Source organism: Leishmania braziliensis, chromosome 32 (assembly GCF_000002845.2).
Source record: "Leishmania braziliensis MHOM/BR/75/M2904 complete genome, chromosome 32".
Lineage (NCBI taxonomy): Eukaryota > Euglenozoa > Kinetoplastea > Trypanosomatida > Trypanosomatidae > Leishmania > Leishmania braziliensis.
This window is the reverse complement of record NC_009324.2, coordinates 940,181-950,269: the sequence shown is the minus strand read 5'-3', so window position 1 is coordinate 950,269 and position 10,089 is coordinate 940,181. Positions and strand designations below refer to the sequence as shown.

At 57.3% G+C, this 10,089-nt stretch overlaps 3 protein-coding genes across 3 annotated transcripts; all 3 read left to right on the top strand.

Moving 5' to 3' along the window:
- Positions 1–159: 159 nt before the first annotated feature.
- LBRM_32_2610 (aquaporin-like protein) lies at positions 160–1,374 on the top strand (the record flags this gene model as incomplete). The annotated part of the gene is made up of 1 exon (XM_001567564.1): positions 160–1,374. The coding sequence occupies one exon, from the start codon at positions 160–162 to the stop codon at positions 1,372–1,374; it is 1,215 nt and encodes a 404-aa protein (XP_001567614.1).
- A 2,144-nt stretch (positions 1,375–3,518) lies between these two features.
- LBRM_32_2600 (aquaporin-like protein) lies at positions 3,519–4,355 on the top strand (the record flags this gene model as incomplete). Its single annotated transcript, XM_001567563.1, has 1 exon — positions 3,519–4,355. One exon carries the CDS (start codon positions 3,519–3,521, stop codon positions 4,353–4,355), a length of 837 nt encoding a protein of 278 aa, XP_001567613.1.
- Positions 4,356–6,604: 2,249 nt separating this feature from the next.
- Positions 6,605–9,094, top strand: LBRM_32_2590 (conserved hypothetical protein; the record flags this gene model as incomplete). The annotated part of the gene is made up of 1 exon (XM_001567562.2): positions 6,605–9,094. The coding sequence occupies one exon, from the start codon at positions 6,605–6,607 to the stop codon at positions 9,092–9,094; it is 2,490 nt and encodes an 829-aa protein (XP_001567612.1).
- Positions 9,095–10,089: the final 995 nt, after the last annotated feature.

Sequence of the window (10,089 nt, the reverse complement as noted above, 5' to 3'; positions counted from 1 at the left end):
GCATTTGCGGCGCGCTGGCCCCCGGCGCAGGCCCCCCTCTCGTCCGCCTCTATTCTGACGTCACCATCGCCGGGGGTTGCGGGGTGGCGCGATGGTGGTGCGGGCGGCAGCACGGATGAGCGGAATACGCCCTCTTTTCATGTCGCGGCGTCGTCTGCCATGGGCGCGTGCGAGAATCCCGGCTTTGAACTCGATCGCGAGAGCGTGCGAAGTTCTCGCGTCTTAGACCCGACGGAGGTGCCGGCGCTCAAGCACACCATAGTGGTTCCGGTAACGCGGGGTGGCCACGTGGTCGAGGAGCAGCTGGACCCGTTCGAGCTGGGTCGCCTGTACGGCCAGAAGCAGGCGGCTCTCCGCAAGCTGCAGAGTCACTACGACTTCCTTGCTGTGCCAGAGTGGGTACGGTTGCACCCGTTGCTTGGAACGTACTTTGCTGAGTTGGTTGGCACCTTTGGGTGGGTGCTCACTTTGGCGCTGGCGAGCGTGCGCAACGAGAGCATCTTCAACGTCTCTGAGGACACCAACATGACGTCGCTGTCCATTGGCTTCATGCTTATGAGTATGATTTTTACCTTCGGCTACGTCTCCGGCTCTCACCTCAACCCTGCCGTATCCATTACCGTCTTTTTGGTGCGTCAAATGAAGCTGGCCCAGTGCTGCGCCTACATCCTTTGCCAGCTCGCCGCCAGCCTTGCCGCCGGCGTCGTGGCGATGGTAATCCAGGGCAAGAAGGACATCTTTGTACCGTCGGTGCCGAACCACTATGTCTCCTCCGGTATCTTCTCGGAGCTCGTTTTCACCTTTGCCATGTGTCTGGTTGTGCTCAATAGTGCCTACTCCCGCCAGTCAGGAAACTTCTTTTACGGCTTTGCCGTAGGCATGACGATCTCCGCCGGCTCAGCCAGCGTGGGGCACATTTCAGGTGGCGCCTTCAACCCGGCTGCCGCGTCGGGACTGCAGGTGGCCATGTGTCTCGCCGGCGAGTGCAACAACCTCAAGTCCGTCTGGATTTACTGGCTCGCCCCTGTCGTCGGCGCCATCCTGGCGGCGCTCCTATTCTCCCAGATGGCGCAGCCAGTCGAGACGCAGGTACTGGAGGATAAAAGGGTGTTCGAGGATGTGAACCAGCTGCACCGGCAGCGCATGGCGGCGCAGACGGTGATCACCGGTGCCACAGCGCGCACCAGTGCAGTGGACAGCCGCTCAGGCGACAGGGAAGAAATGAGTTTGACCTCGTCTTCATCGTGCTCCGAAAGGCAAACGTTGTCATACTCATCGACCTCCTCTGGTTCGCGCCGCGCTCGAACGATGAAAGAGCCGCCGAGAACGCTCGCGCCGCAGACGCGGGAGGAGCGTGATGCCGAGTATGTGTAGGTTCGAACGCAAGACTACGCAGGGGAGTTGGACAGCTGACATAACTGACTGCCGCTGAAGGAGCCACGCCATGAGGAGGTGAAGGTTTTCACCACCCCGCAGAAGGGGCTGGTACGCAGCTGTTTTTTAGAGCTGACAGCACCATGGCGCACACCTACTCGCGTTTCTTGATGAGGATTCGAGCAGGTTACGATGCACGCGCTCCCTCCCGCCTACATCGTAACCGCACTCGCTCTCTTATTTCCCTGAATGTGATGAGTGTTAGAGCATCCTCACCTAGTGAAGCGCCCCTATCGCCCTCTTCCCCTTGAGTCCTTTTTTCTCTGCTCTTCGTTGTAGGACCCTTTTTGACGTCTTTGGCTCTTTTCTTTTCTGTGTTGTTTCGCGCTTCCATCGCTCACCGACCGATGGTGGCGGGCTTTAGACGATGACGCGGCCGCAACTTTTCTCTGGTGTTTTGCTTTGCCCTTTTTTGCCCCTTTTCCTTTGTTCTTCTGTCGCCGTCTGTCGTGTCGCTCACTCGCTCTTCCCTCCCTTCTTCCCATGAGCTCCTCCAGTGTTGCTAATTCAGGTTGGCAAGAGCGCGAGGTGGGCGCGCTCTGGAGTGATCATTTGCACAGGCGCGGGGTGACACTTCTTAAGTAACAAGGTCACCCTCAAGGAGGGAGAAAGCTGGTCGACCTATGCAGATGCGGCCCCCCCCCTCCCCCCACCACCATGCGACGACAATGCTGCCCACAGTAGCGGGGAGACTGGGCAGAGGCATATTGCCTATCGCCGTGCCTTTTTGCATTCTTCATAAAGAGTCTAGCGAGAATACGCCGCCACGTACTGTCACATGCGCACCGCACACAAACGCCGTCGCCGTGCGTAGGGGTGGCGATGTGTGTGTGTGTGGGGGGGGGGGTGGAGGCGTGCCGCAAATCACATGTGCAGGCGCACGTGCGCGTCTCCTCTCGCTCTTTCTGCCTTCTTTTGTTTGCGTCTTCGCCTCTTTGCGTTATACCGGCCGTGATGACGCGTGCGTGCGCCGTGTCGCGTTACGTTGCAAACGTGCTTCTGTTTGCGTGTGTGCTTTTTGAGTGTGTTGCGCCGCTTAGCCTCGCGTGCACCCTTTCCTTCCCTTTGCCGCCTAGAAGAAAAGAAAAAGGAGAAGCGTCACATGCCCGCTTTGCGGAGGGCAGTGTGCGAATGAGTGACCGCGTTGCTGCCACGTCGGCGAGTGAACGGAACATGATTCTCTTTCTTTTGCCTCCTCTTTATGTGCCTCTGTTTTGTATGCTCTGCGCATGCGGGTGGTTGAGTAAATGCGTGGTCATGTGAATGCTTGCGTGTGCGTGTGCGTTTGGGTGTGCTTCGGACCCGTACATGAGCGGACTAGAGGCTGATGAGGTGGCTGGTTGGTGCGGGTCACACTACCGCTGCGCTTGTTCGTCCTTTGGTTCCTCGCTTCGATTGTGACGAGGCAAGAACACGATGAGAAACGAAGTGCCCAGGGGCGTGAGCGCGTACGCGCCCACCTACGTAATAGGTACGAGAGAGGGTAATGACAACGAATCGATGCGTCACTCCTTCGTAGGGGAAGGTAAGGGGGCGGCGCGCTATGTGCTGTTGTGCCTGTGCCTGTCTGGCTTGTCTGCGTTGATGAATGCTACCAACACCAAAAAAAAAAAGAACCGTATCGGCTTTCCCTCTGTAATAGGCATGCCGCATCATTTGCCGTTTTTTCTTTTTGTTTGTTTCGTGTCTCTCGCAGAAGTGTGCTCGGTGGCCTTACCCCCTGGTCTTCCAGCTCTCCTCTATCATGCCTCCGCGTCAGGGAGGATGACAGCATCAAAGCTTTTTTCACTGCGCGCACGCGCACACCCACGCACATAGAAGCGCTCTCAAACTCTCGTGGTTCCTATGTTATACCACCAACTCTTCGACGATTTCGTTGGCGCTGTGTGCTACTTTCTCTCGTGTCTTTTCCTGCTTTGTTCCCACCCCTGTTGAGGGCGATGTATGCACAGTGCAGTGAGCGCCTACTGAAATACCCTCTTCCCCGCTTCTGCTGTGGCTGACTAGGCCTTTGCCACCCTCTCGTAAACTGTCGCACCTACGAAGAACCACCTGCACATCCCAGCTGAGGCATCCGCTTCAGGATGCGCGCATCGCAGAGGGACACCGACACAAGTGCCGAGGAGAAGTCGTTCCTCGCCCGTCAGATTTCGCTGATCCGACTGACTCGCTACCAGGCAAAGTTTATGTGCGAGGGCCTCGGCACATTCATTTTTTCGCTGACCATCGCGCTGGCGGAGATGAACTGCGGCAACCTCGCGATAGATGGCAAGGTCCACACGCGCAACCTCGCCCCTATTGCAGGGGGGCTCATGCTTTGCGTGCTTATCTTCACGTTCGGCTACATCTCTGGTGGCCATTTTAATCCGGCTGTCACCTTTGCTGTTGTCATGATTCGCGGCATGCGAGTCGAAGAGGCGATGTCGTATTGGGTGGCTCAGGTGGTAGGCGCTTTGATCGGTGCGGGGCTGAGTATCCTTGTGAACGGTACAACGCGGCACTTTCCTGCGCCACAGGTGGCACAGAACACGGCTGAGCACATCTTCAGCGCCTTTATCGCGGAGGCTGTGTTCACAATGTTGCTCGTGACAGTGGTACTGCACGTTGTCTACTCACAGCAACACAGAAATGACTACTACGGCTTGGCGATTGGGATGTGCTTCCTTGCCTCGCAGTACGCCATTGGCGGCGTGTCGGGTGGCGCCTTCAACCCAGCGGTCGCCACGGGTCTGCAGGTGGCCAAGTTCATCGCGGCCGGCTACGTCACACAACTCACATATCTCTGGTTGTACTGGGCAGCGCCTGCCTGCGGCGCTGTTGGGGCGGCGTTTCTATTTACGATGACCCACCCCGTGCCGAAAGATGACGAGGAAGAGGCACGGCAGCAGCGCGCAGCGCGCAATCTCTACAGCGCTAGCTGAGATGCAATTTCTGCCCTCTTCCATCTTCCTTCCCCCTTTCTCGGTCCTCCTATATGAGTCGGTCTGCCTGTCCATCTCGCCCCCTCCCACTTGAGATGTGAAAGTGCGTACTCACCTTCTGTGTCTTTTCGGTTTTGGGGTGGCCCCTTCCTCTCTTCTCCTCGTTCTCTCACTGTTGTGCTTCTTGACTTGTCAGCACAGTTTATCGTCTCCGCCTGTGTGCGCAATGCGTCTGCGCCTCTCTTTCTGTGCGTGTCGCAATCGACGTAGATGTGCGCTCAGCCGGGGAGTGGCTCTACCCGTTCTCAACTTCTCCTTGAAGCGGATGACATCTCTCTCGCTCTCTTTCTCTCTCTCTTGCTGCCTGCCTCTCTGCTCCCTTATCGTCCACTCGCACATGTGCAAGCGTCCCTATGCGTATATACGTCACAGTGACAGGAGGATTGGGCGCCAATTCTTTTAAGGGTAGTGCGAGAAAAAACGTCACCGCCTTTCACTTGCTAGAGGGAGGGGGACGAAGACACGCAAAGCAGCTCCTTCTTCTTTAAGATGTGTGCGCCTTGTCAATGCGCGTCTTGGGGAGGGAGGGAGCAGGCGTGGCGTGGGTGCGAGTGCTCCTGTGTGTTGGCCGGCCCACGATAGCGCGTTTTTTTCTTTCCTGTTTTCCGACTTGCCTCTTCCTCCGTGCCCCTATATGATGCGAATCGAAGGAGCACTGTTGCTGTGCTGTGTTCCCCTTTTCGATGTTTCTGCGCATGGGGCAGCTGCTGCCTAGCACGAGAAGCGGCCGAAGGCGTGTCACGGATCACGAGGGCAAAACTTCGGGAGTGCGAAAGGGAGTGCAAGGGCGGCTCCACATGAAGGTAAGTGCATGGTACACGTGCTTCTTGCTAAAGCGCAAAACAACAATGGTGGACGCCTCCTTTGCTCTTTTTCGCTCTCCTCCCTACTTCTGATCATCGGGCAAGTACATGCGCATGCGCTTTTCCTATACCTTTTCCTCGTGCCCGCTGCTGATGTCTCCCTTGCGGTGGATCGCTTCACTGCAGAAAGGGCTGGCGAGGGCGTGCTGGCCTTTCTCCACCACCCTCCACCCCTCCCCTCGTCTATCCCTCTCTTTCTGGTTGTTCCCTCTGCTCTCCTTTCTTTCACCACTGGTCCCTCCCACCCCTTTCGGCCATCATTTTCTCACTTCGGGGGCCGTCTCTTTTTCTTTTGCCTTTACGCTTACGCCATGAACCCAGTCCCGAGGTTGAAAGGCGACAGAAAAAGGCAGGCACTCGCTTTCCTCGCTGCACACGCTAGTTCCAGCGTGCCTCAGCACCTCTAGCACCCACCAAGCGTGCTTGTCTACAGAGGGCGTGCATGTACTTGCCGGTTTTCTCTCTGCAAGCACGCCAAGGCCCCTGAAAAGGAGCAAAAGAGAAACGCCTCACCTCGTGTGTGAGCGCGGCACTGGCGCTTTTCCTCATTCACGTTTTGTTTCTGGTTTGTTGAGCGCCTCTTGCTCACACACCCGCCGCTCCTGCAGCACGGCGCTGATCAAAAAGGGGTGAAGCACAACCACAACGAAGGGAAGCGTCAACCGCAACGGCAACAGACAGCTTCGCGTACACTGCGAAGCCTACGGTATCGCTTTTCATTACCACCGCGTAGGGGCTGCGCCACTCTCTCTGCGTGCACTGTTTTGGACTTGTGGCAGGACTTAGCCCTTCTTATGGTGTTTACAGGGGTTAGTGCGACGCCTTTTTTTCTCTACTCCTGCGCACCCCCTACGGTGCTCTGGCACGGTGAGAGACCCAGCCGAAAGAGGCACGCCTCGAAACACACGTGCCCTCCTTCTCTTGCACACGCGCCATCGATTCACCCACTCATCTATATTTGACACACACACTCACGCACAGACATGGAAGTCTGAGTGAGGTGACAGAGCAGAGTGATCGATTTTTTCTGTCTTTTGCTCATTTGGTACCGCTATGCATTACTTGGGAAGGCCACACGGCAGCGCCTCCTCTTCCGCCTACACCATCACCGACTCCCGAACTCACTCGTCCTCTCATGCCGTAACGACCCCCGAGACGCACTTGTCCGCTTTTCATGACGGCATCGCCGGCGCCGCACAGACGATCGGTATGCAGCGAGACATGATTCAGCTGCTGCCACTGCACCAGACTGAGGCAGCTAGCTCGTCTGCCACCGCTGCTCCCACACTTGTAGGTGACGCGGCGACGCCGGCTGCTTTATCAGCCATGTCTTCTGAGCTAGGACTCGCGCGTTACTTTAACGGGCTGGCCGCAGGGGATGAGATGGCTGAGCTGATCCGAGGCCTGCACTCCTCGATCTGGCGGTGCTACCAAGACTGCCTACAACGCCCCGTAGCTGTACAGGTGCCGGCTTCATCGGTGTCGGCGAATGGAGCTGGGGGCGGCGTGGGGGCGTTTGCCAATGAATCCGCCGAGCATTCGTCGCGCAGCGATGACGTGCCATTAAGGGGGTCATCTTTAGGGAATGCTGGCACTCGATTTACGAGCCCCGCAAACCAAAGCGACGGCGCGGAGGCGGTCCTGCCGATTGCCGCTCCTGCAAAGCCCACCCCAATTCCACGAGGTAGGCTGAAGGCGGCGTTGCGTCGGCAGTACTGGGCGGCCATCAAGGCCGCCATGCTCTTCGCAGTCGAGAGTCCCTCCGTAGCTGAGGAGGCGACCGCGCTTCACTGCTCCAATATCGCACGCTCTCTCCTGTACAATTACTACTACCCTAGTGACAATAGAGACATTGCAAGCAGCTCACCACATGTGCGCGCGACGCTTGGAATCGCACCGGTCATCTCAACCCTGCAGCAGGGAGAGGTGCGGTGGGTGTTGAGTGATACGCGCATCGTTGAGCTCGCCAGGAAGGAGCTGAAGGCGAATCGAGTCGACGGCGCTGTCTGCGGGTGGCAACGCGCCCTTGCGCTGCTGCGCCAGGTTGACCCTACCCCACTCACCTCGGCTGTGGAGCTGGAGCTCTACCGTCGCACCGACGGCCACCACTGGGCCGAGGCGCTGGGCTGCCTCTGGCGCATCAAGCCCGCTCATTGGACGGAGATGGACGTGGCGGCCGCAGTACGGTGTCTCTACTCTGCTGGCCGCCGTCGCCATCAGGAGAGCAGCGTTTCTATGAGCCCCGATGGGGCCGAAGGGGCTACAATAGAGGGTGGTGAGAGCACCTCGCCTGCCTCCAACACCGTCTTTGTGGCACGACTGACGGCGCAGGCCCTGCGCATCCACCATGCTGTGGAGACGGCAGGGGTGCTGCGATGGAGCACCTCATCTACCTTTAACGATACACTGGGCCTTATCGCATTCGGCACGGCGGGGTGGCAAGATGCATGTGTGCTACTCGATAAGCTGCTTGCCAGCGTGGCTGCTGGAGCACGTTCTCGAGACGCAGACCTGAAGCGGAATGCCGCGAGAGGAGTCGTAGGCACGGGTCGGGGCGAGAAGGCGGTGCGCAGTGAGCAGCACCGCACAGGTGGCGAAGCTGCTGCTGACGATGAGTCGTTTCTGGCGCCAACTTCCGACGAAAGCAAGTTTATGTCTCAAGGTGAAGATACATCGGTGACAGCTTACTCACAGCAGCGTGCACCGTCCCCTGTGTCGCTCTACCACTTTGCACGAGCCAATGCGGTGACAGTGCATCAGACATGTCGAGTGTTTCGGTCCCGCTGGGATGTGGGGCTGCGCTACGTGCAGCTCCTCCAAGAAGCCTTTGCCGACACTCTCAATCTTTCATCCGACACCGCGGCAACGGAAGATGTGCTCCGATTGTGCATTGCAGGTCAGCAATGGGAGGCCGCGCTGCGGCTCGTGACAGCTCATAAAGCAGCGATGGCCGATGGCGCCGAAGGAGAGCGCTTGCCTGCAGTCGTGCAGGATGGCAGCAGCATCGCTGCAGCCTTGAAGGGTCACGCGGCTGCTGTGGCTGCGGCGCCGAAAAGAGCAACACTGTCTCAACACCGTCGGCACTACCGTCCAGATGTCTTTGTACAGCTGGTGAGCCTGCTCGGGTCTGTGCAGGCGTCCCGCTGGGCTGCGTATGACCTGATTCATCGTTACGCGGCATCCGGTGCCGCTCTGTCGACAGCTGCTGTCAACCTCGACAGGCGCAACAGCACCACGGTGGGGTTAAGACTATCAAAGCATTACAACACAAACACCCTCTCACGCGCGTACAACTGCCTCGTACAGAATGCGGACACCCTCGATGCAGCCCAGCAGGTGCTTGAGCAGGTCCGGTGTTTTCAATCGCCGGCGCGGGAAGGGAGTAGCGTGGTCACTCAAGACAAGAAAAGCTGCCCAGGGGGCAATGCAGATCGGCAGCTTCGCGATCTGGATGCTGAGCTGGTTGGACTAGAGACTGAATCGGTGGCACACATCACCTACTTATCAGCCGTCGCGGGCGATTGGTGCCGCGCACTACACCACGCGAACGCACTCCTCCACGAGCCGCGCTATCGCGCCACCTTCTTTCCGACAGCTCGCCTGCATGATGCCGTGCAGTACGCCCTCGAGCAGGCGTCCTCTCCCGGACCCTCGTGGCAGGTATCTCTACAGCTCTTCACAGAAATGATGGAGCGCAATGTCCCAATCTCTGAGGTCTCTTTTCAGTCCGCGGTGAAGCGCTGCTTTTCTGGCAGGGTGCCCGATCAGGCGCAGAAGCTCTTTTACTTTGTCTTACGCAAAGGTGTGCGACCGTAATGAGATGCAGTGCGTGCTCGAGTGTGCTGACGTGAAGTAGTAGGGAGCCTGTGCCGTGGCTCAGGAGTGGATGACACACCCGCACTTGTGTGTAGTGGATGCGCACAAAGTCTCTCAGCGCAGGGGTGTTTCGCTACCCCTTTTCTGTCTCTCGTTTTCTCTTTGCTTGCATACAGGCGCGTGCTCGCACGGACTCACCATGCGCAGGTGCGGCTGTCTTTTCCATCCTGGAGGAGAGAGATGCTTTCAAAGCGGTACGTCAGTGCCCCCCCCCCCCCCCCTCCTCTGGACCCATGTTAAAATGTCGTGCTGAAGAAGCCCAACCTCAGCAAGTGGTATCATCCGCTAAAACCTTTCCTCCGGTCACGACGCGAGCTCTAGAACACTATACCTAGGTCGCGCGCTTTCCTCACACCCGCGTAGGCAGAATCGTTCATAGCCTTCAGTCAATAGAACTCACTTACCACTTTAGCCTACGACCAACAGTCGTGGACTATCCTACGTCCAATGTTAGAAAAAAAAAAATCCCACAAGGGGATTAAAATTCATCCCCCACACAACCCCCTTCTTATGCTATAAATGTTTACCCCCACCGTTCTTTATACAGAGAGGATTTCTAGCTCACAACACACCGCCTCCTTTAATAAAAAAACAGTCAAATTTCTTTCCCAACCTGACGCGCTTAATCTTATACAGAAACAACACCCCCTCCTCAATTCTATTTTTAGGTTTGTAAATAAACAAGGACCTCCTCTCCCTATGTGAGCCGGTTGTACTCCCACCCGCAAATCGGCTAGCTACATAAGATACATTCTCTGGGGAAAACCACGCGCCGCTATGATAAATCCATCACAGTTGTGGATAACTGTAACCCTCTCAGACCCTATAGGACCGCGTACAGGCTACGACTTCCTCATACGCCTCACGCCGCAGTTCACACATACATTCTCCCACGCCATAAACTGCGAATATCGTAATGGCTCCCGCTGACTCTC